The 16922-nt window shown below is 52.0% G+C and overlaps 6 protein-coding genes across 6 annotated transcripts; 2 read left to right on the forward strand and 4 right to left on the reverse strand.

Annotated features, from left to right (window-relative positions):
* Nucleotides 1-968: 968 nt before the first annotated feature.
* PpBr36_07174 (uncharacterized protein) lies at nucleotides 969-2249 on the forward strand (the record flags this gene model as incomplete). The annotated part of the gene is made up of 2 exons (XM_029894312.1): nucleotides 969-1478; nucleotides 1566-2249. 2 exons carry the CDS (start codon nucleotides 969-971, stop codon nucleotides 2247-2249), a joined length of 1194 nt encoding a protein of 397 aa, XP_029748208.1.
* PpBr36_07175 (uncharacterized protein) lies at nucleotides 1592-3305 on the reverse strand (the record flags this gene model as incomplete). Its single annotated transcript, XM_029894313.1, has 3 exons — nucleotides 1592-2232; nucleotides 2381-2786; nucleotides 2883-3305. 3 exons carry the CDS (start codon nucleotides 3303-3305, stop codon nucleotides 1592-1594), a joined length of 1470 nt encoding a protein of 489 aa, XP_029748207.1.
* A 696-nt stretch (nucleotides 3306-4001) lies between these two features.
* On the forward strand, nucleotides 4002-5009 carry PpBr36_07176 (uncharacterized protein; the record flags this gene model as incomplete). Its single annotated transcript, XM_029894314.1, has 4 exons — nucleotides 4002-4017; nucleotides 4532-4722; nucleotides 4806-4900; nucleotides 4985-5009. 4 exons carry the CDS (start codon nucleotides 4002-4004, stop codon nucleotides 5007-5009), a joined length of 327 nt encoding a protein of 108 aa, XP_029748206.1.
* A 513-nt stretch (nucleotides 5010-5522) lies between these two features.
* On the reverse strand, nucleotides 5523-7832 carry PpBr36_07177 (uncharacterized protein; the record flags this gene model as incomplete). Its single annotated transcript, XM_029894315.1, has 1 exon — nucleotides 5523-7832. The coding sequence occupies one exon, from the start codon at nucleotides 7830-7832 to the stop codon at nucleotides 5523-5525; it is 2310 nt and encodes a 769-aa protein (XP_029748205.1).
* Nucleotides 7833-8549: 717 nt separating this feature from the next.
* Nucleotides 8550-10164, reverse strand: PpBr36_07178 (uncharacterized protein; the record flags this gene model as incomplete). Its single annotated transcript, XM_029894316.1, has 5 exons — nucleotides 8550-8764; nucleotides 8860-9009; nucleotides 9062-9250; nucleotides 9338-9556; nucleotides 9747-10164. 5 exons carry the CDS (start codon nucleotides 10162-10164, stop codon nucleotides 8550-8552), a joined length of 1191 nt encoding a protein of 396 aa, XP_029748278.1.
* Nucleotides 10165-12046: 1882 nt separating this feature from the next.
* PpBr36_07179 (uncharacterized protein) lies at nucleotides 12047-16727 on the reverse strand (the record flags this gene model as incomplete). The annotated part of the gene is made up of 10 exons (XM_029894317.1): nucleotides 12047-12122; nucleotides 12223-12303; nucleotides 12418-12707; nucleotides 13122-13240; nucleotides 13481-13843; nucleotides 13920-14632; nucleotides 14698-15180; nucleotides 15252-15329; nucleotides 15433-16038; nucleotides 16678-16727. The coding sequence occupies 10 exons, from the start codon at nucleotides 16725-16727 to the stop codon at nucleotides 12047-12049; spliced, it is 2859 nt and encodes a 952-aa protein (XP_029748277.1).
* Nucleotides 16728-16922: the final 195 nt, after the last annotated feature.

The following is a 16922-nucleotide window of genomic DNA, read 5'->3' on the forward strand; positions in this document are numbered from 1 at the left end:
TCATTGTTCAGAGGCGGCAGGTGAAAAGAACTCGATTTATAACTATCGGGAACAAAGTCAAGATGATTCTCCGCCATCAATCAAATGGAGACTGGCCGGGGGAGTTGCGCTTTGAACACAGGTTGTATTGGCAAGGGAGTCTCGGGTCCGAATGAAGTTTAATTCCATGGGTTTCCATGACTCGAAAGATAGTAAACAGACAATTCTCGGAGTGCAATGTGACCGTCACATGAAATTCGCGATGCCAATGTTGAAGCGTGTTACAAATTACAAACATTTTCTTTGACCATGGAAGAGGAACTGCATGTTGAGGGTGTTGTCGTTGATGTCGAATTACTAATTAATCATCGACGCTGCGCTCTGTTGACATTCGGAGCCTAGGCGCGTGCTTGTCAAACTCCGTTCCCGCGGATTTGGGAAAGGCCGCCGCAAGCGGAGGTTCCGAGTTTCGCACAGTATGACGGGAATATGCGCACGTAGTCGTCGCAAGCCGTTCTTGTTTGGTTGTACTGTGAAACCATTTTAGTGTGAATATTGTCATGTGTAAATATATCATGACAAAGCCATGACTTTATTATAGCGTCGGGCACAGGCAGGCGTTGAATAGCAATAATAATAGATTGCTTTGTTAAAATAAGAAGCTGAACCAATAGCAAGAGATGCTGAACAGGGGTGTGTCTGTTGGCAGTCCACCCCGCACCAGGATATTCAAGCTTTCTTTGTCTTATCGCCTATCAAATGCGACGGACGACAGGGGAGCTACCAAAAATCTTGCCCACGTCCTGATTGTACCTGCAGCTTTGGAACCAAGGAGCAGCAAAATACCTAATTTGGCCGATTGATAAGCACCCAAGAAAAAAAAGGGCCAAGGGCGGAAGAGCGCCCTAAAGGTGACTTGCTTGCTACAAGGGGATTTCTAATCAACAAGGTTGCCTAAACCCACCGACCGTCCGAACAAACCCCCCGCCATGGCATCCTCGTCCCAGAACGTCCTGCTCTCGCCCGCCGAGCTCGCATATCTTCACGACTCCCTCTCCCTGACCCCTCCGATCCGGCCCGATGGCAGGACCGCGACGCAGTTCCGTCCGTTGACGGCCGAAACGGGCATCCTGCCGGGCACCAACGGCAGCGCGCGCATCTGTTTCGCCGACGGCACCGAGGCCATTGTGGGCGTCAAGGCCGAGGTTGAGAAGACGCGACTGGCCTACAACCACGAGGAGGAGGAGGCTGCGAAGCTGGCTGCGGCCGCAGCAGCAGCGGCAGCCAACGATGACGAGGACGGGGCGGAGCAGCAGCAAGGACAAAGAGCGGGACGGTCAGAGTGGGTGGAGCTTTCGGTCGAGATGCCCGGCCTGAGAGATGATGACGCCAACACCATCTTCCTTACGGAAATGCTGAGCGAGGCCCTGCTTGCAGACGGAGAGTTTGCGAAGAAGCTTTGGATCAACAGCAGGTTTCATTGGAAGCTGTACTTGGACGTACGTTTCGATGTCCTAATTCACAAAATACATGCGTGAAAAACCTTGCGGGTGAAACCACTGACACTTGAATTATCTTTGTTACAGGTCATCCTCATATCTCCGCCGCTATCCTACCCGCTACCTTTGCTGTCCCTCACCACGCACCTTGCCCTGCTAGCCACACGGCTACCGCGCCTCAAATCTGAAGGCGACGAGGACCCTCTTTTCGATGACGATTGGGACGTTTCGCCGTTCCTATACTCACGGGAGAAGACAGCCGAGAGTGCTGCAACATCTCGGCCACCAATCACGCTTCTAGTGACTGCTGTTGGAGACAACATCATATTCGACCCATCCAAGGAGGAGCTTGCCGTGGCAGACGTAGCCATCGCCATCTCAATTACCGAGGCGGCATCGACGACAGCAAACTCTCCGGACGATATGGAGGTCGACTCCGGGGCGGTGAAGCCTTCGAGCATTGGAGCCCGGAATTTGCGCCTGCTTTCCATCCGCGTCATCGACCCTCCATCAAGGTTGACGCCCTCCGGAGCAGCAGATGATACGGTTGTAGACACCGCTGCTACCAACACTATTGCAGCACCCACTTTGGCGCCGCAGAAGCAAACAGAGGCCCGGAACACAGATACTGAAGCAGTGGAAGGTGTTTGGAAACCGCCAAGAGGAGGAACAAAGTTGGCCGTCATGAATGCTATTGTACAAAAGGTGCTAGAGAAGGGAGGTGTGGCTGATGAAGTCTTGGACGCCTTGAAGTCTGTAGAGCTGTCATGAGATTGTAGTCTTGCAGATGAAAACTTTGGTCACGCTCGAGCAGTAAGCTACTCGCGGTTGCAGGGTGGGCAGAACTGTATACTACTCACTGGAGGCGCAATGTACCTGGCACCCCCTCTCTCAGAAGATACCCAAAATCTTTTTTCTCGACTCGTTATCTTTCTTCTCCTCTGAAGAAGAAGCCTCCACGGCCTTCTGCTGACCAGTTGATGCAGTGTTGGGGGCGACAGCTGCTTCTTGCTCTTCTGGGTCCACCGGGTCAGCCTTGAACCATCCAGCAACCCCTTCCGACTCGTCGATGCCGTGTGCCTTGCGATATTTCCTCCGTTTGAGGACATCGTCGATAGCCTTTTCTCTCTTAGCAGCCACGATGGCGGAGTTGTGTAGGGTCGTGAGCCTCACGGCGTCGAAGACGGTATAAATCGACGAAAAGGGATGCCAGAAGAAGTCGGACCAGGGAGGAATCATATCAACGTATGGCGAGTTCATTCTGAAGTTCAAGACGTAGGTATAGATGGCCAACATGGTCAAGACACCCTAGAGTAGGACAGACGCCCGCATGTTAGTTGTCTAGGACCTTTGCACTGCCATGATCACTTCGCAAAAGCATGGGAGGGTGAATATCAAACTTACAATGGATATAAAAGCGTGCAGGCGTCTGTTGTGAATGATCCTATGTGCCATGGAGCCTTGAGGCGGCGGCATGCCCGGATAGTCCTTGGTATTCTGGATCTTGATCTGCTCCGCCGACAGGTCTCCGCCATAGGTTCGAGGGGGAGCATAGCCCTTCTTGGGCAACCGGGCGCCATGTGATGGTGGATTGAACTTTTCGGGTTTCTCAAGAACGGTGTGACGCGGGGGTTCTTGTTGCTGCTGCGGCTTTGCAGCAGTTGGAGGCTTTATTGTCGAGCCAAACCTCACATGCGCCGGCGTCTCCGAAACCGCAGACGAGTTTAAGCCTGAGCGAAGGCTGGTTCCGTGATGCGGTACGCGCCGCAATGGCCGAGTTCCCCGCGGGAGCAGGAACCGACGCACATTTATGACTGCCGAGCTCATGTTCCTCAAGATTTTGGTCTCTGACTGTATTCAAACACTTTGGAGCTTCCCAATGTTGAGTCCAATTTTTTTTTTTTTTTTTTTTTGTCACGCAATGAGGCTAAGCTTTGTCCATCGACGTCCGATGTGAGATGGAAATTTCAAGGTCCACAATAGCTAGTTACTGGTGCGCCAGCTCCACAGACTATTGTGTAGTAGTGGCAGTTTGTTAGTGCTTTGTGGCTAGGCGTTTGTGGCTGTTAAAGAGAAAAAAGCGGAGGCAAAAAGAATTGGTACCATTGACCAACCACAATAAATCGTTTGAGCAAGGTTCTGCTGGTCGGCTCAAGGCAGGCAGAGCCGTACTACGAAAAGGCTGCGCAAATACGTCAGTTCGCTTTACATCCGGATTTTCCCGGCAACTGGTTTTGCGACCGCGGCGAATCAGTGCACGCGCAATTACAAGCAGCGAATCCGCAGGGACCCACCCAGGCGATCTCGCGCGCGCAACAGATCCCTGCTTGACTGGACCCGATCAAGAGTAGAAATTGTGTTTTTTTTTTTTTTTCCTTCCTCTCCCTCGACTCTCTCTCTTCCTACCATCCTGCGATTCATATAGACTCTTTGTGGAACATAGACCGCACAAGACACGTTTTCGTAAAGACCAACTTCTTGTCTCTACCCTTACCTTAATTTCAAACACACACAACCAGTACAATGGGTTTCTCTGAGGGTAAGCAACTCACTTCCTCTCGATGTTCCAATATCCGTTTTTCCAGAAGCCCTCCTCGATTTCTCGGCACTGCCTCGGGTATCTGAGACGATCACCGGTCTACCGCCATGGGAGACGACATCCCATCATAAGAAAGCCGATATGGCCACGACGAACATCTCAGGATGAATTCGTCTTGGTTTCTGGCGTTCCTGTTGCCCACATTGGACCATCAGAATCAAAGTCTGCCTTGGACGGCGATTGCTGTCTTTGTCTTGCTTTGTAGGGTGGTCTAGCCGGTGTAGCCCACGCAATCTATGGCGGGTCTCAACTCACGCTTCTGAGCTCTTTCTTTGTCGTCATCGCCACGTCAACGAACCGCAACAGCCCGAGTAGCTTTTCCTAAGCTGGGTTGGAGAGGGTGTGACAAATCGCATGACCTAGGCCTTGCGCAAGCCGGCGCAAACATGCCAACACATCACTTGAAACCACCACTAGACTTGATGTACTAATATTGCCCCCTCTTCACCTCTAGGCAACGCTAAGAACGGCGCTAAGCTGTTCAAGACTCGATGCGAACAGTGCCATACCGTCGCGGCTGGTGGCGGCAACAAGATCGGCCCTGCTCTGCACGGCCTTTTCGGCCGCAAGACCGGCTCCGTCGACGGCTACGCTTACACCGACGCCAACAAGCAGAAGGGCATCACATGGGACGAGAACACCCTGGTAAGTCCTTTGCCCGTGACAGCCTGCCGTCAAAAGGCCCCTGGGCGCCAAGACTAACCATGTTTTGTCTCTTCCCCCACTAGTTCGAGTACCTTGAGAACCCCAAGAAGTATATCCCCGGCACCAAGATGGCCTTCGGTGGCCTCAAGAAGGAGAAGGACCGAAACGACCTGATCACGTACGTTATGACGCCCAGTTTGCCTTACCCAACTTTGCTTGTCATGTGAACTCCGATTAACCAACACATTCCCACACACTGCAGTTACCTCAAGGAGTCCACCAAATAAACGACACCCATGACTACTATTACTACTTAGACGACTTCGACGCCCTTGTGGCATGTATTTTTAATGGCACATTTGTTTCAGCAACGCAATAGATACGCAGACAAGACGGACGAAAAAACTGGCGGCAATTTTGTATCACTATAGACTAGACGTAGTTTTACGGCATCGCTTCGTCAGGACGTCAAAAAACGGAAAATTTTCCACTCTGATCGCAAACTTTTATTTACTTGGCGTGATTTCATAGTCCCTGCCTCTACATTCTGAAAGGGAAACAAATGCCTTGAAAAGAAATAACTGGATCTTGATCCGAGTGCTTGTGACGTTGATTCGAATGGTCCCTGAGATAAATCTCGATGCAAAAACAAAAACAACCCTTGCGTGTGGCGGCCACGTGCGAAAAAAAAAAAAAAAAAAAAAAAAAAAAAAAAAAAAAAAAAAGCCTTGCCTAATAATGACTTTGCCCTTTGCCCACAGTCTATATTTTCTCTATTCTAGTGCTAGTCTTTGAGATGCTCACTTCATCGCCTCCATGTACTTGTCGATATCCTTCACACTGGGCTTGACCTCGTCCAGCGCCCGCTCCCAGTCCTCCTCGGATATCACAGGGACCTCGTTGTCCTGGACGCGGATCATGCACGCCTCTGACGCCGCCGTAAGCAGCTGCCGCAGATCAGCGCCGGTGAACTTGCCACACCGCGGATCCCTGGCCACGCGCTCGATGGTCTTGCGGACCGCGTCGGGGGCCCGGCCGCCCGGTACCGTGGTCTCGTAGATGGTCCTCAGGATGTCGCAGCGGTCCTCTGGGGTCGGCAGGCCCACGTAGATGTCCGTGCCCAACCGCCCCGGCCTCCGGATGGCCTCATCGATCGAGTCCGGCCGGTTCGTGGCCCCGATGACGTAGATGCCTTGGCGGTCCCCGACGCCGTCGAGCTCGGTCAGCAGCGCGTTGACCACGCGTGACGTGGCGCCAGACATGGTAAAGTCCCTGGTGGGCACCAGGGCGTCGAGCTCGTCGAAGAAGAGGATGCAGGGGGCCGAGGACTTGGCCCGTGAGAAGAGCTGCCGGACGTTGTACTCAGACTCGCCCACGTACTTGTTCAGCAGCTCAGGGCCCTTGATGGAGATGAAGTTTGCCTTGGAGGCGTTGGCAACCGCCTTGGCCACCAGCGTCTTGCCGCAGCCGGGAGGACCCCAGAGGAGGATTCCAGCAGAGGGCTTGATGCCCAACGCGGCGAACTTTTCCGGACGCTCGATGGGCTGGACGATGGCGTACTCGAGCTTCTTACGGACGTTTTGGAGGGCTCCCACCTCGGTCCAGGTCGTGTTGGGCACAGTGCTGAAGCCTTCCCGCTTGGCAGCTGGTTGGATCCTGGAGATGGCTTGCTTGAGATGCGCAAAGGTGATGCATACATCTTCGTCGTTCTGGTCCACTTGCATCTCCTGATTTTCGGTAGCAGGGGCCTCGTTGCTGCCTGTAGGGAGCGTCCAAGGGAGCCTTATCCTATCAACCACGCTGGGAATTTCTGCTGCGGCCTCTGTCAACTTCGAAACCTTGGCTGTGTACACATCCATCATGGCTTCGCTGGCGGCGAAGTCGACCGCAGTGGCCAGATCCGCGCCGACGTAGCCGGGCGTAAGTCTTGCCAGGGCCGTGAAGTCAACATCGTCGCTGAGGCGCTTGTTCCTGGTCATTGTGCGCAGGATGGATTCCCTGGCGGCCTCGTCGGGCATGCTCATCTCCAGCTCCTGGAAGCGCCGCCTGACGGTCGGCTCGATGCTGTCGGGCCTGTTGGTGGCGGCAATCACCACGACGTTGCGGCCGGGGGACGTGCACCTGACGATCTTGTCCAGCCCCTGACTGATCTCGGATGACATGCGGACCTCCATGGCCTTTTGCGCGCCGTCCATCTTGCCGGCCACCACGTCGACCTCGTCGAGGAACAGCAGACAGGGCGCCAGACGGATGGCCTCGTCAAAGGCCTCGCGAATGTTCTTCTCGGACTCGCCCGAGATGCCGCTGACCAGCGACGTCGCCGAGACGGGGACGAATGCGCATTGAAGAGTGTCGGCCAGGGCCCGCACGACGGCCGTCTTGCCTGTGCCGGAGGGCCCATGGAGCAGGATGGCGGCCTGCGGCTTGTGGCCCATCCGAGCGTACTCCTCGCCCATTCGAAGCGGCAGCACCAGCGGCTTCTCGAGGGCCTCTAGGATCTGAGAGATGCCGCCCATGTCCTCGAGCTTGGGTCCGTTGAAGACTTCGGGTACGGCCGCCGCCTCTTTCACCGACCGCGTCCTCCGTTTTCGTTTGAGCTTTGGTTCGCCGTTGGGCAGCCTTTCGACGGGCTCGTCCACCTCCATGCTCGCCGGCGTGGCCTCGGTGCCGGAAAGGGCGCCATTAGGCTGTAAAGCGGCATCGCTGGGCCCCGAGGTTCCCGAGGGGGACTCGGCTGCCTTGCTCCCGCTGAAATCCCAATGCTTTGTCATTTGCCTGTTCAGCAGGAATGCGTCGCGCTCCCTCTTGGCGGCAGCCTTGGCCTCTGCAGCGGCAATCTCCCGCTCCAACGCCTCATCCGAGTCCCCTCCATCTTCGTCCGCCTTCAACTCCTCTTTTCTGTAGGTGAGCACCCGCTCTATGGAGTCCTCTAGCAGCCGTCGTTTCTGCCTCGCCAGACTGGAGTTTGAGGATTTGATGCTCTCGTAGACAGACGTGACGGTGAGACGACTCCTGCGATTCCCCTCATTATCGCCCTCCAATTTTTTCACAATTTGGTACACGTCACGGTCGACATTGTGACGAAGAGTTGTCCTCTGCCTGGCCATCATTTTCGCGGCATATCTGGTAGCAGATGTGAATCGGAAAGTCTATAATATTTAAAATATTTAAGTGCGAAATGCGGAAAAGTCCATTTTCAAAATCTTTCAGTCGCCATATTGAATGCAAAGCCCCACATATAGCCCCACATGCCTTTCCCCCCCCACCCCCCCCNTGTATTTAGGTTCCCTCAAGGTACCTTGGTGAGTTAAGACACTTGTAACTAATTGACTTGATTTACTTGCCTACCTAAGTAGGTAGGCAGGTCATTAGGTCGCTAGCTGCTACCTAGGTGATGGCTATCCTCTATCCATCGGCGTCGCCTATGCGCCTCAAGTTACCAGCATTTTGTTTACCGTTATTAGTGTCACGGAACTTGTTTGAGATAAACTGTGGCTCAATGACTGGTTTTCGATTTTCTTACACTCAAAAGGGCCACTGCCCTGCTGCACCCCCTCCCAGAAAATGGTGTTTTCATGACGAGAATGGTAGAGCATCCTAAAAGCAAAAACGCCATCCTAGTATGCATATTGGTACTCCCTGCCCAGTCCCTAAAGCTCATGGAGAGCCACTGCTCAGGACGTATGTTCCCTTAAATAAAGTCCAAAAGAATAAAACAATGTGAGATGCCGTTTTTAAATCAGCGTGATGATGGCTGTAAAACCATCTCTTCACCCAATCTCGTCGAGCGGACCTAGTAGAGACTCGGATTGTGATGGTGGGTTTTCCTAGACGCCATCCTCCATCGTCTTGATGCGCTTCTTGGCAAGTTCAAACATGGAGAAAAATATGGCGTTGACGGCACAGGAGCGACCCATGGACACGCCAAGTCCACGATACATGTGCTTCTGAAAGAACTGTATCTTGACAGGATCAACAGTCTGCCCTTTCGACCGCATTAGTGCGTTTCGCTGATATATGCTCTTCGCAGAGTCAATCGGGTCTACGTCGCAGTAGTAATGTCAGTAAAGTTCGATGCCTTTCTGTGATAAGGCCCCATGGACGTGTGAAGTAGCTGCTCTTTGCAGAAACACTCACAAATCAAAGCCCAAGATACTATCCCGCAGAGACCCCCAGAGATGAGCACAGGGAGGGGGTTTGATTGATATGTGCCGGAAAGCGAAGTGAGGATCTGTTTGGCACTTTCGTAGGTCATGAAGTACAGTCCGGTTCCCACGGTGTCACGCACTGTTTTATGTCAGCCTTCTGCAAGTGCCCATATCACATAGAGTGCACTTACATAAATGAAGACTGAAGCCTGTGTAGAGTCCCGCATATCCTCGATGCCTCACAATATTCTTCATGGTTTGCCAAGTGCCCTTGTTCTGGTAGCTGGCCGCCACCGCATAGTCCTTGGGGTTCGGACAGTTTTTGCGATCTGACAGCAGAACAGATACCTGTGCACTCAATTTTGAAAGCTCAAAAGGGCCTTGGTACTGTCAGATTCGGCGCTCTTCGTTGCAAAGTTCTCGCCTGGTCTCTTTCGGGGGAGCGATGGCCCGACCATGATACTCACAGGCTAGCACAGTGATCAAAGACCCGGCCGTCGCACCGGCAGCACCAATAGTCGAGACTGTCCAAAAGTTGGGGTAGTTTCCGCTCTTCCGCATATGTCCAACGACATCGACGCCAAACTTTTCCTGAAGGACGCGAGCGTAGGCCGTTCTGGATCGATTATAGATCGAGAGCGAAAACGTACGTACCGCGGTGATGCTTATCATCGGTGCAGTGACGCCTGGGTATCGTAGCAGTATGACAGCGCATGTTAGTGACTATGAAGGCGGCTGCGGGGAGCTCAATTGTTCCGACAAAGGATATAACTTGGATACCAGCCTTCCACATGGGTGATCATTTCATCATGTAGAGAAATCGAGGCTGCCGCTGAGCAGCGCCGCTCGAGAAAGGACGCAACATCTCCAACGTACCTCTGAAGAAACCCCTAAGCTTCTCCGTCTGGTAGGTGTGGCGAACACAGTCAATGAAACCCGAGTATTTGTAGGTCTGCATCCGAGTCTTGACGCTGTCGAGGGGGAATGCAGCGGCTGTAGAGACTGCACTCGACATGCTTGCTGCGACCTCAGTACGATATCGCTTGGCAAACCTCAACACTGGGTTCTTCGCCTGATGTTGCTCTTTCTGCTGCAAGGACTGCTCTCGCAGCTGTCCATCTCTTCCAAGTGCCGGTCCTTTTTTGATGTCTTGTTGCTCCTCTGATTCTGTTGCACGGCTGTTCTTGCTGCCGCCGTAGGAAGGCATGTTCGCGCTCGGCCAGGCGATTTTGTGATCATGTTGGCCGTAATGTTTATCGTCGTTCTGGGCGGCAGCAGCAGCAAGAGCTGGCATGCTTCCGATCCCGACCCAGAAAACACCTAACGACGCGGGTCCGCCTCTAGACGATGATCCCAAGGCCCAAATGGACCTACCCTGGATCAAAGTCTGTAGACGCGATCGCGGTCAGCCAGGGGCTAGATCAAAGTCCATCCAGGAGCCGCTCTCGCACAGTTCTCGATTGAAGGAGGAATTGTGGCCAAAACAGCCCCGGAGATAAAGACGACACCGAGAACGCGGAGGTAAAAGTTGAAAAAGAAAGTTCAGTCGATTGATATGCAGCGAACTGACGTATGGGACGTTCGACGTGCGGGGTACAGGAGTTTCGTTTCTAGTATGTGGTGACAGCACGAGCTCGAATTGAAAGCTCCGTGGGTTTACGTTGACTCGACGCTAAGTGCGAGCTGTTTGGTTTGGTCTCGGAGCTTTGTAAGATGTTAAGTGCAGCTGGAGATGCGTACCGGAGGATATTGTCGAGCTGTCGAGATCGTATTGGTAAGGAAATGTAGCTACCAAGATAGGTAAGTACTGGAACAATGGCGCGATAATCGCTGGTAAAGTAGCCTGTCACGTCTATTAGAGGGGTTTTTGATCTTGCCGCGAGAGGTTTGTGAGGTAGAGAGGCGTCCTTGTTGTCCTACATGCACAAAGCGGGACATGGAAAGCTTAGCCTCTCGTTTAAGGCGGTCGGCATTGAGATCCACGCCGGTATTTCCAGGTATTCCATGCCGGAAGGAAGGAGCTAATACCACATCAATGCTCACGATCTGGGTGGGGTCGACAAGCAAGGGCATACAGTACCTGACTACAGTGTCAGGTACTATGTCCCCGCTCTTTGCAGTTGGACACGGGAGCCCGACGTAGCATTACCGTAACCGTAAAACCACCCGGTGAAGGGGTTCATGGGCCGATAACCTGCCCATTGAAGGTCTCTCAAGGAAGTTTTGTGTCCTTCATATGTTAAAATCTCACGACATTTTGAGAGATGTCGTACCTATCATTCCTTATCTATTGCCCTACCTTCAGCTTCAATGAGCAGGGTAACTGTGGATCACCCCCACAATGGCAAGGCTCCACAAAGGAGTGAAGAGATCCCGTCAATAGCTAGGTACCTACGAAGTTATATTCCATAGGTACTTATGTAACCTCGGTCTACCTCAGTTTCCTCGAAATACAAAAGCGTCTGTCTTTATTTCTCATGGTAGGAGTTCAAGACTAAGTGTCATGGGTGGTTTTACCAGGCTGTATAAAGAATGACTGGTACCCCATACAGCGGTTTACTTTACGCAAGGCAAGCAACGTAACTACCTACCTGGGTATGCATATACACTATCTAGAATAAAGACAAAGGAAAAAAAAAAAAAAAAAAAAAAAAAAAAAAAAAAAAAAAAAAAAAAAAAAAAAAAAAACATCATGGATGGGCTATATGGCCTATTTTACAGCTGGAAACAGGCCATCGCGAGGATTTGTACAGCCAATTTTTGTTTCAAGGTGACACAAGAACTGGTATGATTTCAAGCTTTGGCTTTAGTTGGTACTATAGAAACATTAATACTAAATGCTCCAGTAAAAATGAATATTGATTAAGGCGATATCTCATCTCATTATACTTTCCATGCCGCAGGTATCCACTGTCGACTGCTGTCAAACACCGACGATAATGGGAGTTATTCTCGTCGTGATGCGTGAGGTTGCGCACTGCAAGTTTGCGGACTCCCGTTATGCCAACGACCAATAGAAAGCTCTGTTTGACTAAACAACTCCTCACCGACCGTCTACCATCAGCGTTACCACACACAGCAAGCGGGCCCTTGCTATCGTCTCCCAAGATCATAGCCCGGTTGATCGTAAATCCTTTTTCGAGCGATGCCACATAACGGTCTATGTTTGTCTTGCCTCACTTATCCGGCTGTTCGTCTGCCAGGCCAGCATGCGTGGCGACAACTGCGTCTAGGCTCAGTCGTGGGGGCTCCCTGGTTGCAGAAAAGATAATCCAAGTAAGGCAATGTAAGCTCCATCAAACTTGCAAAGCCATATGTGACCAAAACTAGCCACGAGGACAATACTCATCACCTCAGGCATAGCTTCATGGTACGGTTGAGCATGTCCACGGTTTGCTTGTAGTGAGCAAGAGCCGTCACTTCAATGGGATCACTAACCCGACAAGTACACCCAGTAATTAGCTCCTCGCACTGCGGTTTTTTTTTTTTTTTTTTTTTTTTTTGCGTATACAACAAAATCACCGACGAGACTTGGCAATTTACTCACTGTTGTGCCTGCTTGGCCTGCTGCAACCTGATGTGGTACGGCAAGGCTACCATTTTCTGCTGACGCCACGCCACGTGCACCAGGTTCTTGACAATCTTGTGCGCTAGCCCACGCTCCCTGGCCGCCGACCGCAGGAACAACACGGTCCGCTGTACCGCCTCCTTGTCAAAGTGGCCGGAAGGGTCTCGGAATCCCTCGCGTAGTTGATCGCGGACCACGAAGCGCGACGGCTTCGAGTACATGACGGCCTGAAGGCATGCGCGATACAGTGCCCGGTAGGCCTTGATTATCTCCGCCCGCGACATGATGCAATGCGTAGTAAAAGTTGAAAACAGAGGTTGATGTGATGCCCAAGCCAGGTAGGTATTGGCGCAGACACTTCAACATAGAAAGCTTTAGTGGGTACTGGATAGACCCCAGAAATTACAAGGTAAGAGGCATGGTGAATACCAGGTCACGTGCCACTCCTATTCCACATATCGACGTTGCTTCTCTATATTCGCGCTTATTTTTGTGGTGTTTTAGTTTGTTCGCCGTTATGGCTGATTCTACTGCTGACTCCAGATTTCTCTGCTTCCAATAACATTATGTTGGAGGGTTGCTACAACATCTCAACTTTTTCAACGTATACACCTGGCGCATATATGATCGCTGAGACCTACTTTTAACAATCACCATGTGTTTTCACGCAACTTGAATATTACAATTGAGGAGGAAATCATTGCAGCAAGATAAGCACATTCACTATCTAACACGGGGAGGAAATACCCTGACACCGTGCCTTCGCTTGTCCAAGCCATCCCAAAATCCAAAACTTCGACCACTGTGTTAGATCCATCCGACAGTCATGGCCGACTGGCCTGACGCCATTCTATATGCAAGCAAGCAAAACCGAGTACAATCAATGAGAAATGGAGCGTCTTCGAAAAGACTGTCTCCGTACACTAGCGATGCAACAAACCAGAAATTTACAGACCACAGGTTGAATACGCCCTGTTCCCCGTTTGCTACTTCCCCACTTTAGCTACTCAGTCATCTCCTTGGCCGATGGCAGTGTAGCGACCACCGTCACGACTTGACTGCCCATTGTGGGACTTGCCACGGCCCATCAGTCTAGACAGCCAGGCCCCGATGCCACCGCCTCCGTCTTGGGCGTCTCTGCTGTTCTTCGCATCAACAGCGGCCTGGTCAGGCGGGTCAATGTTCAACCCGGGAATAGCCCCCGCAGCTCCAAAGGGACCTCCAGAACCATTTCGAATATCTAACGGCGGGATAGGAGAGCCGGGGCGGAGAAGAGATCCTGTCTCTGGGTCCTGGGCCGGTGTTCCCATCGTTGCCGGAGTGCCCATCGCTGTGGTGCTGTCACCAAAGAGGCTACCCATATCTTCGAGCTTGACGCCGCAAGTTTCAGGATAGATAAAGTACACTTTTAAGACGACTTGTTTAGTTTCGAAATCTTGTTTTCATGAAACAATTCCATATCCGAACGAGTTCGAACTTACCAATGACGAAACTGGAAGCGCAAAAGAAGGCATGCACAAGGTATAGTCTCCAATGAATGATATCTTGAAGAATTGGTGTCATCATTCCGACCAGCCAGTTAAATGCCCAATTCGTGGCCGTTGAAAGACTAGCTCCCTTGGATCGGATGCTTAGGGGGAGAATCTCTGGTGGGTACAGCCAGGGGATGGGACCCCACGAGTATCCAAATGCGGCGTTGTAGATCATAACGAATATGACAACAAGCATCGGCGTTTGCTTGATATCGAGGTAGAGAAAGTAAGATATCATAGCAAGGGAGCCGGTCATCATGGCTGCACCGCTGAGCAGGATAGGCCGACGGCCCCAAGAATCAACGATGTACCATGGTGGGACGGTTGAGAGCAGGTAAGTTATGCCGTTGATACCCGTCATCAGCACAGCATCGTGGCCTACCCATCCAGCAGACTCAAAGACGTATGGCGCGTAGTACGATATAACGTTGATGCCGTTCAGCTGAGCCAGGGCCTGCGCTGACATGGCAATGAACACACGCGTCCTGTAACGCTTGAACATCTCGCTGTATGATCTCTCGCCTTCCTGGCGCTGAATCAGAACATCCATTTTGATATCGCGGAACTCATCGCGTGCCTTTGAGTTGTGGATGTCACCTCCACCATAGAGGTTGGCGATCACAACGATTCCTTCCTCGTCGTGGTCATTATCCAATAGCCATCTACATACCACGTTAGACAGAGATCTCAACGAGCATATCAGGAAGAGGACAGTGTTGTGACTAACCTCGGCGACTCGACAATGATCAGGCTACCCAGGCCGAGTAGGGCGCCCATGATACACTGCATCATCAAAGGCAACCTCCATGACATGTTGCTCGTAATGAAGCCGCAAAAGTAGTCAACCCAGACTGAGGTCGCATAACCGAAGATGTTTCCAGTGAACTCGATGCAAGCAAGTTTTCCTCGGTTATGCGGGGGTGAGATCTCGGACTGGTATACTGGTACAATGGTTGACAGCATACCAACGCCGAGACCAGCTATAACACGCCCGGCCAGCATCATTTCAAAGCCTGTGGCCAATGTCTGCATGGCGCCGCCGATGAAAAAGACCATGGAGCCGTAAAGGATGGTTCTTCGGCGACCGATGATGTCGCCAATTCTTCCAACCATCAGGGACGAGATGAAGGCGCCGACCTCGAGAATGGCCACCATGGCACCGACCTGTGCCCTGGTGGGGTTGTTAAAGTATTCTTTGAAGTAAGGGCCACTGCAATACCAGCCGGTCAGTAATCTGGGTGAGCATTTAGAGGCGGTCCTGGGTAAGAGGGCAAGACATACGTGATGATGCCTGACATAACTCCTTGATCATATCCGAAAAGGAACACTCCCAGCGACACGAAGACGCTTGTGAAGTAGCTGTAAATCTGTTAGCTGTCTGGGCCTTGGTTGGTGGCGTGTGGTCGTAGTCTCTTGGGCATCTTCGGGTCGTTTGCAATCGTGGGATAGAGGTGTGACGAACATCAAGGGTTTGCCGGTTAGGCCATGGATGGGACTTGAACCGCCCGACATGATGCGGGCTATTGTGCGCTCGACCCTGGTCTGTTCAGGAACCACAGCGTCTGGTATATGTATTGCTTCCTTATTAACGAGGCCAGCGCGGTGATGCTGGTATGGTGACGTCGAACGGTTCCGAGACGAAGTTGTGGACTCTTGGTATCGAACCCGTTTATGTTTCTTGTGCTGAGATTGGCGCTTCACAATGCCAGCAAGGAAATCGGCATGAGCAGCCTCGTCCAGGAGACGGTCACGAAGGGGATCCTCGGCGGTTAGCTGCTCGGCAATGTCGCCTGTGTCCGTCCAGGATGATTCGGATCCAGCGTACGAAACAGGCTCTGAGCCGGTCGAGGCGTTGCGGCGATGTCGGACCGTTTGGGAGGGGTTATAGACGCCAAAGGCGGTCGGCCGATGTGCGTCCGGCAGCAGTGATTCGGACTGCTCGCCTCGGTCGGCTGCCGAGGGGTTGTGGTTGCTGTGGATTGTCTGAAGGGGGATATTGGAGTCAATGCGGCTTGGGGTGTGAGATGGAATGTTGGGCAACCTGGGGCTGTCAAGCAGCAGCGCCCATCTGCAATGTTTTAAAAAGAACAGAGGAGGATAGAAGAGCAGGTCACACGTCGAATTCAATGTGGAGGAGGGGCGCGGGGATGGTAAGAATAGACAGTCAGTCAGTCAGTTAGTCTGTGCTGGTCCCGGCAGTCTGTTCCGTACAGCGAAGGACGGATGTTGAGATGACCTTTGCCGCTTGCGTAGGTACAGTACCCAGTCGGCTGCTGGTGGGTTGCTTTGTCCGCTCGCCTGGCTGCACCAAGGTTGCTCCTGCATGAACAAGTAACTTGTAAACGTCAGGGTACCTTAGTTTGGCTCCAGGTTTTACAGCAAAGAGGAAAACACTATGGATAAAAGATGTACTATCGTGAGTCAAGTTTCTCCACGAATTCTTCACATGGACAAAAGTCTGGGGTAGACTGGTGACTTGGGGATTTGGTTGACATCCAGAAGATGCCGAAAAACAGGGTTCGACAAGTCCGCAGTACGCGTTATACTATCTCCTAATGTACCAGGGTGTTGCTGCATGAGCAGGGCTCACTTGACGCTGTACTGGATCGCATGCTGTTAGGTGCCCCACCTTTTCTAGGCGATCCCACTGTAAATGAAGGGAGCGACGTCAATCCTCAGCCTTTTGGTGGCTGTATTTCAGGCCAACCGAGGTTCTGCCAACCAATCAGCCTTGGCAGGATTGGCCGGAGATGTCATGGTAGTTGTGCTGAAGTCTCAATTAATCTTCACGAAGACAGTATCAGGCTATTAAAAGGATGTCAATTTCAAGGAGGCCGGGGAACCGGTTTATTTCAATCATTAGAATATGGTTTCAAAGATATTTTGTCCGACAATTGATTAGAATCTGTTTTGGATTCCAGCTTTCGCCATGGTACTACTATCCAACATGGT

Source organism: Pyricularia pennisetigena, chromosome 1, assembly GCF_004337985.1.
Source record: "Pyricularia pennisetigena strain Br36 chromosome 1, whole genome shotgun sequence".
Classification (NCBI taxonomy): Eukaryota; Fungi; Ascomycota; class Sordariomycetes; order Magnaporthales; family Pyriculariaceae; genus Pyricularia; species Pyricularia pennisetigena.